Source organism: Antrostomus carolinensis, unplaced genomic scaffold (assembly GCF_000700745.2).
Source record: "Antrostomus carolinensis isolate BGI_N321 unplaced genomic scaffold, ASM70074v2 scaffold3935, whole genome shotgun sequence".
Classification (NCBI taxonomy): Eukaryota; Metazoa; Chordata; class Aves; order Caprimulgiformes; family Caprimulgidae; genus Antrostomus; species Antrostomus carolinensis.
The window spans coordinates 4,488-17,786 of record NW_010318267.1 but is presented as its reverse complement, the minus strand read 5'-3'; the positions used below and the strand labels follow the sequence as shown (position 1 = coordinate 17,786).

The 13,299-nt window shown below is 40.7% G+C and overlaps 1 protein-coding gene across 1 annotated transcript in view; it reads left to right on the top strand.

Moving 5' to 3' along the window:
* The first annotated feature begins 3,731 nt into the window (after positions 1 to 3,731).
* The window catches only part of MAP3K8 (mitogen-activated protein kinase kinase kinase 8), a 13,743-nt gene continuing 4,175 nt past the window's right edge, over positions 3,732 to 13,299 (top strand). The window contains exons 1-5 of the mRNA XM_010168820.1: positions 3,732 to 4,067; positions 5,751 to 5,753; positions 6,844 to 7,008; positions 8,524 to 8,785; positions 11,715 to 11,821. Of these exons, the coding sequence (XP_010167122.1) occupies positions 3,732 to 4,067; positions 5,751 to 5,753; positions 6,844 to 7,008; positions 8,524 to 8,785; positions 11,715 to 11,821 (873 nt within the window). The remainder of the gene's footprint in view (positions 4,068 to 5,750; positions 5,754 to 6,843; positions 7,009 to 8,523; positions 8,786 to 11,714; positions 11,822 to 13,299) is intronic.

Genomic DNA, 13,299 nt, shown 5'->3' with positions numbered 1-13,299 from the left:
GCCCCTGGCAGAGGGGCGGAGGCGCGGGGGGTGACAGCGGAGCCGGCTCCCGGCAGCGTCCTCTTCGCGCTGGGGCGCTCGGTCCGGCACCTGCGATGTCCCCGGGGCGGCGGGGCCGGGAGCGGGCACGGGAACAGCTCCCGCCTGGAGAGGAGCTCTTCCCACCGCAGCTGGCACCTTGTGCTGTCTTTTTCCCCTGTGAAAATCTGAAATGATGCAGAAATTGGAATTGTTGGTATTTCTTGTCCCTTAACAGCAGAACCTTTTTTCGAAAGGATTGTGTTTCTCAAGGTCTGTCGATAACTTTTCTTAAGAGAAAATAAGGATTTTTTTTTTCATCACGGGTGGAAAATTACTTACCACTTAGATCACAAAATTATTCCCTAAAAGCAGCACAAGAAATCTTTATTATGTGTGCGTGATTGTGTTGCGCCATTCTGTGCAGCTTTTGGTTAGTTTTGTGTTTGTGGGGTTTTTTATTTTTTTGTCGGTTTTTTGTTTTGTTGATCCTCGACACAAAAAAATCCCACAGGGGCTCAGAAGTCTGGTATCCAGTTACTCTTATTTTAATATGGTGGGTATAAGGATGCTCTCAAGCAGCACAAGTCTCAGAAAAAGGAGCTGCTCGTGATAAACAGAGAAATAAACTCTTGGCTTGCAACTTACTCATGTGATTATGTTGAAATAATGGCAGAACTGGAGAAAGAGTTTTGTGCTTTAGCAACCGACTTAAGTGCTTATGTGTAGTTTTTCTTTTCCGCTGTGGGTAACTGGTTTTTTAACTGAGAACGTAAGTAAAACACCCTTAGTGATGTAATTTCTCCATTTAACTGGATTGTAGAGAATGATTTATAACATTACTTAGGTGCTCACCACAGATACTAGTACAGAATTTTAGGGGAAAAAGGGAAAAGGAATTCCCTGTTGGTAGGTAGTCACCTTTTTTTTGACAATGGTAGAAATATAATCTATAACTTGCTGCATAATTATAAAAATCAGCTTTATGGAGACTAGACACTGCTCTCATTATGTGAACATTTAGTGTTTAGAATTTGCTAGATATAGGGAAAAATGAAGAGTCTGCAGCTTTTCTCAAGCACTAAAAGCACAGAACTGAGAATATTCAGGTTGTAGTCACTTTTTCTTGTTATTCAGAACTTTTTGGGTAGTAGTGAAACTGCTGGGGATATTATTAGTATTGTGCTGTCGTTTGGGAACATTTTGAGGAAGAGAACAGAGCTGGCACTTAGGGAAAACTACATTTGGTCTAAACTGTACAGATGCCTTATGCATAAAAACATTATCAGAGAGTGAGTTAGTTTAATTGTACGTACTTGTCTCTATCCTCAAAGGAGTAGAGCATCTAGAGGCTCATGTTTTTCTTCAGAAAGTCCCTCAGGACTAGTTTCTAACTTTACCTGACTTTTCACACGCAGTCTCTCAGTTCCTTTTATGACTGGGCTGTTTCTTTTCTCTCCACTCTCATTAATTCAGCACCAGAAAAAGCAATGACTATAAGTCTTGCTGTGGGGAAAAATATAAATTTCCTTTGTAATAAAAAGTAAACTTTCTTTCTTAACAGTGTTTAGCTTGGGCATAGAGCAGGAAGGTGGGATGCTACGGGTTAGGAAACACCCCTAGCATCTTCTGTTTCTCATGTAGTTTGGAAAAACCAGACCTCTCTCAGCACCTCGGGTACAAAGCCTGGGTGCTCCCCACTCGAGTAGTGCTAGCGACCGCAAGGTTTCCAACGCGGCTGCCCTAGTGCTAGGGGTGCCGTCAGGTTGGCTTGAGGCTGGGTGAACTGGTGTAGAGTGCTGGTGAAAGTCACTTTGTCCATCTTAGGGGGACAGGGGAGCATGGTGCTGCTCTGCCACCGTCACCCCAGGGGTTTGAAAAGGAGCACCTTGCACCGCAGGTGCTCCCATTGCCTTTTCCTACGCCACATCTGCTGAGCTGTCCTCTCTTGCCTTTTGAACTCGGAGCACGTGGTCTGAGTTTCTTTGCCAAGTCAGCCGCGTCATTTTACTCGGTTTTCTTCAACGTTAGAGCTGACGTAAATACTCTAACCCATGAGAAATATGTGCCACAAAGCTTCCACGTTCTTGCGTTGAGGATAAGAAAGATAATGATCATAACCAGAAACTGTGCCTGGGTAAACGGCACTGCTTCGTGGCCTCAGGGGACCGAGTCTGCTGCTTGTCCTTGAGATAAATAGGTTGTGCTTGCTGCTTTTCTTTTTTATTTTTTCAGTGTCTTTTTGTCTCGTTGTTATCTTTTATCTGAAATAGATGGTTGCAGTGGATTATGAAAAAGGGAAATGAGAGCTCTCTAAATAGGGCACACTCTGCTCAGTTCTGCTAAAAGTAAAGGATATCCTTCTCTTCTTTGATATTAGCAAGCATGAGGTAGAGAAAATAAAACTCAGGACCTAACCATGGAAAACTTAATTTTCACTACCACTTGGAAATCTGGATGATCATACAGTAGTTTGTGTCTTTTTTGAGCTGTCGTATTTTTTTCTTTCTGCAAAAAAAAAAATCCCCTGTTATCTCAGCCTTGTGATTACTAGTTTTTCTTTCCATGAAGCCTGTGAAGCAAATGATCATATGAATATAAACCAGTCCTTCTGCTTGAGCTGGTCTGCCATGGCTTTATTTGTTTTGATTTTTTAATAGACTGCTACAGAACACTGAAATTATCGTCGGTGGTAAATATGGGTTCAAGAAACGTGACGACTTTAGGGATTACATTGAGACGTTTTTGATGGTTTTGTGTGATGTAACCAGGATAAATACAAGGTAAGCGCTCCTAGACATTTACATGTTGAAAACTGTGTAAGTATTTTAATGACTGACCATGCATATGTTTTAACTTGAATAGAGTAGCTCTCTGGCTTAAAGTAGGAACCTGGGATGGGAAGGGACTTCTTGGGACGTTCAACCCAGTTTCTTGTAGTGAAAGTCTATTTCAGTAAAATGGTCAAGATTTATCTTAAAAAGTTATTGTTAGGACCAGTGAGGACAGAACAAACTGCTGGAAACTGCTTCAAAAGCTCATTGCTTTTATGATGACTCAGTTTCTGACTTTCTTCTGAAACTGGTGAAAATTTCAGTTCAAGTCTAGTTCTGGTCAGTTATTTGCAAACAAAGATGGGTTGTGTATCTTACCTGGTGACTTACTTGTGCTTTATGCAACGGTACTAACAGATACTTATTACTAGAGGAGTGATCTTGCTCCATGGCCCTTTCTTTCTGGACACATCACATAAATTGCTTGTTAAAACTTGGGGATAAACTAATTGACTAGTTTATATCTGTCCTTGTCATTAATTTCCAAATAATGAATTCTTTAATCTATACTGAGAGTGCTCCTTCATTTTTGCATATCCAGCAAAACATAATTAGTGTGTGCTTCTTACTGTGCCAGTTCGTCTAACAAAAAGCTTTATCAGATAAAAGTAAATTACAAGAATGAACAACAGGGGAGGTTCACTAATAACTCTAAATAAAATTTCACTAGCAAAGACTTTTGCTCCATTTCCCCTTCATCCAGTCAACTAATTATTTTCTTCATAATAAAAATTAATAATTTTAAATCTAACTGTGTAATGATGAGCTGTCTGGCACCCTGGTCACTTCTTTCTTAATGCTAAAACAAGTTCAGATGACAAGTGTTTTCAGGTTTGTTTGTTTCTTTTTTCCAGGAGTGGTTTTGCAAAGTGGACAGTAATGGAGTATATGAGCACGGGTAGTGATAGCAAAGAGGAGATTGACTTGTTGCTAACCAATTTAAATATGTCTGAGGTGATAGACATCATGGAAAACCTTTATCCAGGTGGAGACCTTGCGGTCTATGAAGACAGCTTAATTACAATGTGTGAAGAGGCAAATCAAAATGAAGAACGTACAGAATCTTTACTGTTTTGTGAAAGGGAGGTTTCTTTGATGTCCTCCGTCAAATATGGGACTGTGGAAGACCTGCTTGCTTTTGCAAATCAGGTGTCTAACACTGCAAAACAATTTAAAGGATGCAGACAGCAAGAATCTGGAATCCTCTTGAATATGGTATGTATCTTTTATTTTCATTTGAAAATTAGTAGACCTTAGGAGTTAGAAGTTTCAATGAATCAAAATAAAGATCACCTCCAGTCCCAGGAGTAACAGTCAGGCTGTTGTTCCCTGTGCCAACCTGGGACAGGAGAGGTCTCCAAGGTCACCAAGTCTGGCCCCTGCAGTCTGGGGCAACTATGGAGAAAGGTCTTTTGTTTGCAAAGATCCACTCTGTGTTTCCTGTGGTATCCCTCATAGAAAATACTTCCCAACATCGAATACAAACTTGAGATTTGAAGTAAAAAAGCAAAAGCCACAACTATGATGGCTTACAGGTTTGGGAGATGGTAAGGGTTTTACAGTACCTTGTGCTTATGCAGTAGGAAGAGTTCATTATGCAGGACTCCCAGTAAAGATCTAGGATCTATTTTGGTATAGTTACTGAATTCACTTTATCTGCACGGAATGTAAAAAGTAATATAAGGAGAAAAAGCATACAGTATCAACTGTGACTTTCAGCATTACAATATTATGCAATATCACACACTGCTAAATTCAAGTATAGATGCATTGTTTTGAGATACGTTCATTTTTTCCCTAAAATGATTTGTGTTCTTTGAGCGTCTGTAGCTATTGGTGTCATTGGACTTCTATTTAAAATCAGTTGCTCTGGAACCAATTAATCATGAAACTGAAGTTTGTTCATATATGTTTGTGCTGCTGCTTTATTGTCTTAAGATGTTCTGCATCTGTCATCTTAAATATCTTGCATGTAATATGTTTTATATGTGACCATTAGTTGCTTGAGGCTTACTGGTTACTCAGGTGTGAAAGAGCACAGGACATTGCTTTATTCTAATTTAGAGGGAGCATTGCAGTATCACAAAACAGTCACTTTTTAAACTCTGTAACATTGAAATGACACTTACTGGTATTAAATGTTTCCTATATTTAGGATAGACACTGTTCTACATACTCGTGGTTGTTTTGCTTGCATGTTATTTCTATAGATGCATACAATTAGTATGAACCAAGTACTATTAGGTGCATGTGATCCCATTAAGCAGCTGAGGATTGGAGGCATGTACATGCATTTCAGCAGGTGTATCTGCATTGTAAATATCTGCAGCGTTTTAGTTAGGATCAGGAGTGTTTCAGATTGCCTGCTGACCCCCACTGACTGCATCGTGGCTCACGTCATGAAGGGTGTTGGAGTGCACAAGCTGGATTTCTTTCAGTTGAAACTAAACTGAAGGATGCATTACAACCACAAACAAGCATTTACTCCACAGGACCAGGCTAGGACCTAGTCCTGAAAGCCTCTTGAAAATGTGAATAGTGTGGTGGTCGTTGCTGCCTTGCTTGACAAATCCATTCCGTTTGGTCTGTGTTACTTTCCAGGGTAGGTGTAACCCACGTGGATTAACTAGTCCCAATGCCTTGAAATGCAGAAGCAAGCAGGCAAGATGTATGGATTGCTGGAGTCTTTACCTTGACACTGATAGGTAGAGGGGAGGCTCATTCTGCATATCCTAAGCAAAATACTTTTTATTAAAAGATACACACTCCCCGACAGTTAAGAACTTATCCTCCCCAAAATAAAGAATGTATAAGAATTAACTTATTTCATGTGGATACTAGTCACAAATGACAGTTTTAGCAGTCAAGAAAATACTTTCGTAATTGAAAAACTTGAAGGTAGTTAAAGCACAGAAAGATTATATGCGTTACATCTTAAAAGGAAATCTAAACCAAATAATCTTCCTAATATGCTGTTATCTTAAAAAGGGTGGCTGAAGAGCTGAGTATGTGAGACCATGTGACAGACATGAAGTGATATCCTTCATCTGCTTTTACATATCTTCACGAATCTCGATAAAGTAGCATTAAACAGGTCAATGATATTCCAGATGTGGCAATGCTGTATATCCCTGAATTAATTAGGAGCATCTTCACAGGAAACATTATGAATTCTTTAGCTGAGAGAATATTAAGAAACTAAAGAAATAACATCAAACCTCAAGTAGTACTCACATGGCTGTAGTTAGGAGTTTGGTCTCTCTGTCACGTGCAGAGGGAGGGAGCTGTTTCAGAGGAAGATTTAGAGCAAGATACTGACTTAGATGCTCTGAATTGCTTCCTGGAGGAGCTCTCCTTGCCTTGTTGACAATATAGAGAACCAAAGCCCCCAACATTACCCACCTAAAGCAGACAGTGTGACTCCTGCTCTGGTTTTTTTTGAGCTACAGTATAAAACTAGAAGAAGGTAGCTGGTAAATCGCAGCAGACTTCATTGACTTTTTAATAAGCAGCAGAAACTCTGATACAAGGTGGAAAATTAAAATGTGTTCCCCTAGCAGTACATGTGATATTAGGAAATGCTGAAACTCTTGCTCACATCGTGTAAGATAGCCTGTGAGTAATAGGTATGTGGCATAACAAGTTAGCAGATTACAGGAAGGACAAACATGTGCAGGTAAATCTAATAACAAGAGGTGGGTAATTTCATTAACCCAGCTGCTGTTTTTGTTGTTTCAAGACAATTAATTGCAACTTACACTTTGTAAGTTAGTCACTGGAGAGAAACGTGGATGCCTGGGCTGTGAATGAATGCCACACCTCACATGCTGTTCCCATTTGGTGTTTCTAAATAAAGACTGCTGAACAGATTGCATGCATCATGCACATATATAAGTGATTTTTTTTTTCACTGGATGTATAAAATTAATTAGGCTTGAAGTAGTTTTAACTTAATTGTGATTTTGTTGTTGTTGTTTATTTAACTCCCCAGATCACACCCAAGAATGGGCGCTATCAAATCGACTCAGATGTGTTCCTGTTTCCATGGAAGCTGACTTACAGGAATATTGGCTCTGATTTTATTCCTCGGGGAGCTTTTGGGAAGGTGTACTTAGCCCAAGATAGAGAAACCAAGAAACGCATGGCATGTAAACTGGTATGTTAGTTCAGTAGTTTTATCTCTGAGCAAATATTGTACAACCAACATAGTACGTACAGTATATTTTCAAATATGTCAGCATCAAATTCCACTGTTAGGCTGATGATCATCTCAGTTTTGTTGCCCTACAGAAGGTAGAAAAAATGCATGTTTTTAAGAGTTGACTTGTTTTAGTTTTTGGCTCTGAGACTGCAAAAGTTTCAGCATTTTGAAAGTATCTGGATGTGTGTGTAACTGCCACGTGGGCAGGCCTGCTGTGGTGCAAGGGTACTGCTGTACTCACCGTTGTAAAATATCAGCATGAGATCACATCCTTGCTGAAGGTGATAGCAAAGCCCTCTTGCTGCAGATGGTTTTAGGATCTCATCCTGTAACTAGGATCTTCAGACATAAGTTTTCTTTATTAATGTCAGTGTCATTAATGTCCCTGAGAGGTCAGCTTACGTGCAACTCTCATGGTGCTTTGGGCACTGACTGAGCATAAGATGGTGAGATGCCTCAAGAAAACTTCTGAGCACACCCGTATTTTAATGCAAGCCAATGTTTTCTTTCAACTTTACCTTTCAACATACTATTCTGAATTGAGCAGTAGATATTTAGGGCCAGTAAAAGCTCAGCTAGGACACTGCTCCATATCTCCCCACTCATGAATAAGTATCTGTATTACTTCTGCGTGTGAAAGAGTTGGGGAGGTAGTTGTGTGTCCGTCCCTTGCAGCCAGTGTATCCACATGTGAACAGATTTAGTTTGCTGCTCCTGCATAACCCATTGCAGAATTAAAGCATCCTAATTTTTCAGAAAATTCAAATGGTGTTTCTCATTGCAATAAAAATATTAGCCTCTTATTTGGTTCACAGCAGAGGTCTGAGGGAAGGAGAATAAAAAGAGCGGTAGCAGCCTTTCTGTGTGTAAGCAAACACTGCTTTTTATTGTCTTAGCAATCTGCCGTCGGTACTTTGTAAAGAAATACAGTGCTACCAGGTGCTTGCTTTAAAGCAGGTTTCACTTCTTGTAAGCCATAAAACAGTGCTGATAAGGATTGAATCGAGGTCAGTCATGGTCCTGAGCATGGTTAGTCTGTAGACAGTGCTGACCGCCGCAAGCCCTGATTCATGTGTCAGACGAGTGTATAGTTCTGGTAGAGCAGATGAGATTGCACAAAGCTAATAGAAAAAGCAGTGGGATTTTTTATCTCCTTCACCGGGAAGTTTGCATAGAGCCTTTTGCGTAATCACCGGATTTTGACGGGAATAACTCTTACTACATTGCTTTTTCTGGAAGATTGCACTTTTTATTTGGGCATGATTCCAAAAACTCTCTCGACTTTAAACAGGATGTATCTCAACTGGAAAGGAAGAACAAGTCACAGGATCAAAATAAAGCTCTGTATTTTAACAAGTGGGTAGGAGTGCTTTGCTTCCTTCTTCCATTTTAATCTATAGGATGACTACTGTTACTATGGGTAACTTGATTTTTGAGCTGCTTTTCTGTGGTTTTGTTTCAATGTCCTAGGTCCCAGTGGAACAGTTCAAACCGTCGGATGTTGAAATACAGGCATGTTTCCGTCACGAAAACATTGCTGAATTATACGGTGCTATTTTGTGGGATGAGACGATCCATCTCTTCATGGAAGCCGGAGAGGGAGGATCTGTCATGGAAAAGCTGGAGAGCTGTGGTCCTATGAGAGAATTTGAAATCATTTGGGTGACAAAGCATATTCTGAAAGGACTTGACTTTCTCCACTCCAAGAGGATTATCCACCACGATATCAAACGTATGTGTGTGTGATTCCTTGGGGTGCTTTCTGGTCCAGGCTGGACTGGGCCTCCAGTGGAGAGCCTGGGACTGAGCTGGGACATGTAGCCTGGGAGGGAGGGATAGATAAGGTTCAACAAGTGACAAGGTAAGGTTCTGGTCATAATCATTATTTACACTATTTATTAATCCACTTCAGTGGAGAGGATGATTCAAAAGTCATAGTTCCTTTGCCTTTCTTGAGCAACTCAAATTGAAATAAAAACCTAAAGAAAATGAGCAAAATTTTCTCTCTGTGTTAAGCCAGAGGTTTCCCTCTTTCCATGTAAGTTAATGCTGAGTGCTTCCACGCCCACCTTCCACTTGCACCTTCTTTTAGGTTTTATGTTTCTGCATGACTGTTCCTCAGTTTGAGACACTTTGGAACTAAATACATAATTTTTACTGTTTTTTTTTTTAATTTCTTTCAACAATTACTGCAAATTTCAGTATATATTTGCTTTTAAAAAGCTCTGTGTATTAATGTGTATAAATAATGAAAACGTACTGCTATTAAACCTAAATGAAATACATTAATATTAAATTGCTTTAAAATTTAATTTTAATGCATTACATTTAATTTAATATTAAATACTGTTTCTCCCAGCACCACTTTCCTGCAGACAGATAAATTCTGCCTTCCTAGAAACAGTGCTTCTAATGAAGACATATCTCTTCTGTGAGTTAATTTTTTGCTAAGCTTGAGGGTTTAAAATAGAAATATTCAAACTGAAGTGTTACAATAAATATTTGACAGAAGATGATTATCAGGAATTGCTAATTTTTTGTCTCAGTTTTGTATTATTTTTAGTTAACATGGGTCTGTACTTTAGATGTAAACCTTTGAGATTCTGACAACTATAAAACTGCTTAATTTTTCCCATAGTTGTGCTTTCTCGCTTGTAGGAAGCATCTTTCCTTTGGGTTTATTGTATTTGGCAGTAACGATGACATTAATTAAAAGGTTTAAAAACCAAATCATCCAAAACCTTACCAACCACGTCTAGGTAGTGGAGAGGAGAACCAGCTCGTTGTGCACGTGCTGGATGTGAGCATGTTTTGCTTTCCCCAGCCTTTTTCTGCGTCACTGGATGCAGGGCAGGAGCTGAGGCGGAGGCTGCTGGGGCTGATGGCTGCCAGCCCTGGAGCCAGCCCTGGCCACTGAGGCGGCCTTTGCTCAAGGGAGCCGAGGTGTGTGTTTTCCCCTGACAGGTGGAATCAATAGAAAAGGCTGTTAGCCAAACACCTCTGATTTCTTCCTTACTGCATCTGCTCCTGTTGAGTCTCTGTTCTGCTGATGCAGGAGGAGATGGGGATGTTAGTGAGAGGAAGACTCCTCTGAGCCAGGAAGGAGAAGTGGACTTTCTGCTGGGTCTTGGGAGCCACTCATTGTAACCTATAGTTGGAAAGCGGTTAAATCTGGGGTTATTTGTTGGGGGAACTTTAGTCCAAAAGCAGCTGAAGCTGGGGCTGGGTGCAGTTCCAAACAGGCAGCACAGCTTGCTGCACCATTGCGGGAACTCAAATCATGGACTCTGCTACACGATCAATATGATCAAGCAAGAAGCCATTTATTTGTTCTAATACAGTTATACTTATACCCCAAAACTAATGAAATCACCCACACCTGTTAACATGTTATTGGCTCTTCACTCGCAGCACGAGCAGTTCACATGCCCCTAATTGGCTGATGGACTCTGTGTGCATCCCTTCCTGTTTGCTTGCCAGGGTACATCTTTCGGATACACTTCAAGGTTCCTCTCTGGGGCCTTGTTGATGCAGGTGCTTCTCATATCTCCAGACATGTATCCCTTCAGTTCCCACAGTTCTCTCAGGGTATGCCAATACACATTCTCACACTCCCCACACACCATGGCAGTGTGACCCTCTGCACCATCCTTTATGTGGTGTTTAAAATCTGCATCTTCCAATGTATCCCTAAAATTACAGATTGATTTATGGAATTTTGTAGCACTGGTGAGAAGGCAGGTGTGTGAAGGATTGCTTCAGGAACCAGTAATACTGAAATCAAAGCCTTTGGATGGTCACGGTGGGCACTTTAAGATGGAAAATGAGCTACAGTTTCCTCTGGAAAAAAATATGTTTCTGTTGTATAACTTGGACACTTCATTTGTCCATGTCTTCTCAAACAGCAAACAAGAATTTCTCAAGGCTTCCACAGAGCCTTAACTTCATAAATATTTAATCGGAAATACAACTGCAAAGAAAACCTCTGAGTACAAAGTTGTGCCTTAGGCAGAGTTTTATGAAGGAGAGTGAATTAAGCTTCTAGATATTGCTGCAATTTGGTGGGATTTTGGAACTCTCCATTTTTCATTACTTTTATAGCCATAGTCTCTCTCTGTCATCACACTGAACTGCTCTCGCTGACTGGTGGAGGCCACTGGTGTGGCTGCTGTGGCGGGACCTCGGTTCCTCTTTACTTCTGTCTTCATTTAAATCATTAGTGACCAACTAACCATTTAAATCTTGGTGACCAACAATATGTTGTTTATAGCCAGACCTGCACAGCATGCTCTCCACTTTGGAGACCATTAAACATCTTCAGAGCAAGCCTCGTGCTGAGGTGCCTACCAGACTTCCACCTTTCTCCCTTACCCTCAACCATTTTCTCTCTCTCTCTCTCTTTCATTTTTTAAGCTAGGAAAAATGTCTAAATGTTGATTCTTCTTTTATGTAAACTAGTCCAGTTTGATTTTTAAGATAGGATTTAAAAATGGACCAAATCACTGACAGACCCGTTTAGGCTAGAAGGACTGTGTGGGCTACAGAAACTGATTGTGCCGATCTTCCTTTTCAGGCTCACATCCAAATGAAGCAGCTGTGTTGTAAAGTAAGTGTCCAATGTGCTCAAAACTTACATGTTGTCATTTTTGTTTTTCTTTTAGCAAGCAACATTGTCTTTATGTCAACTAAGGCTGTTTTGGTGGATTTTGGCCTAAGTGTTCAAATGACTGGAGACATTTACTATCCCAAAGACCTTAGAGGAACAGAGGTAAGAAGCTGGAGAGACCAAAGCCCTCATGTTGTATTACTCCCATGGTTATGATACTTGGGCTCAAATTTCACTCCTTAAAGGGTAGGGTAAACCAAGATTTCACAGAATGTCAGGCTTGTTCGTTTATTTGTTTTCAAGATATTTATTTGTGAAAAAAATATTTGTTTTCACTATGTAGCTAGTTAGGGGAGCTAAGAGCTTAAAATGTTTACTGTACTGGAATCAATGTGCTTTCTGGCATTTAATGTACCTGCTTTGTGGGTTTTTTGTTTTGGTTTGGATTTTTTTATTTGTTTGGGGTTTTTTGTGTGCTATTAATGAGAATAAGAAAAATAGTGGGAATGAGTTGGAAGCCCTGGTAGGGTATTTCCCAAGAATGGAGATGTGTGTGAACAGGAAGTTTCCAGGTTTGTGGAGTAGTCTGGTGATGTTAGAGGGCAGGCCAAGTTCATGTTGGTGAGAACAACTGCAAAACCACTTCGTTCTTCATTTAGTAGGAGGAAAATTATTCTGCACTCTTGGGCACCTGCAGTCGTGTCCCACAACCCAGAAACATGGCAGTGCTTGGTGTTTGCTGTCTCAGGAAAGAGGTAGCCAGTCCTTGGAACCAGCAATCCTGCTGCTCTGCTGCAGCATTGCAGGCCAGAAGTGAGGTTGCAAAGAGAACACTGGGAAAGGAGATTTCCAAATACCAGTCAAAGACTTAGAGGAACATCATGAATACTAGTCTATAGATTTTACTGCTCACAGCCTTCCTCCTGTCCTCAGTGCCTGTGTTCAGCCTTGTGGGGTCCCTAATCCAGTCACCCACAAATGCCCTCTGTGCTCTTTGATAGCACTGCCCTTCTTGATTTTTTCAAGGTGAGATTTTGACTCTCCAAAGACCTCCTGAGTTTTGCACCCTGTGTTACGCAGCCTTGGGAAGCAGTGCAGTTGTCCGGGAGTGCTGCTTCCACACGTAGTTGTGCAACCCCTTGTTAGGGCTCTGTCACTGCCAGGCAGCATTGTGCCTGTGAACTGGCTGGTTTCTCTTACATCTGGTATTGACAGGGACTGGTGTCCATGAAGGAGGTGGCAGTTGGAAATATTTTTCTCCTGTGCATGTTCTCCTCTGGGAAGAAATATCTTTCTCCTGTGCATGTTTCTCCTCCTTAGCTTCTATGGCACAGAAAGACTGAATGTAGTGAATCTCCTTTGTGTTTATGAAAATGGATAATTGCAATTCTGTGCAGAATGGCTGAAAGATGGTTAAATTTTGTTTAGTTGGTGTAGCATGAAAAACTTGTTTTTTCTGAACAGCGTGTGTGCAATGCATGCAGCACAATATACCATGGTCATGAGGAAACTGCTCTGCAGGAAAGACTTTCTAGGCACTTGCTACAGTTTCTGTTGTGTTTCTGTCACTTTGTTAAAGTACGTAAGCTTCAGTTACCACCATTTGAGGGGAGGGAAAAATTGTCTGCCAGCGTATTCTG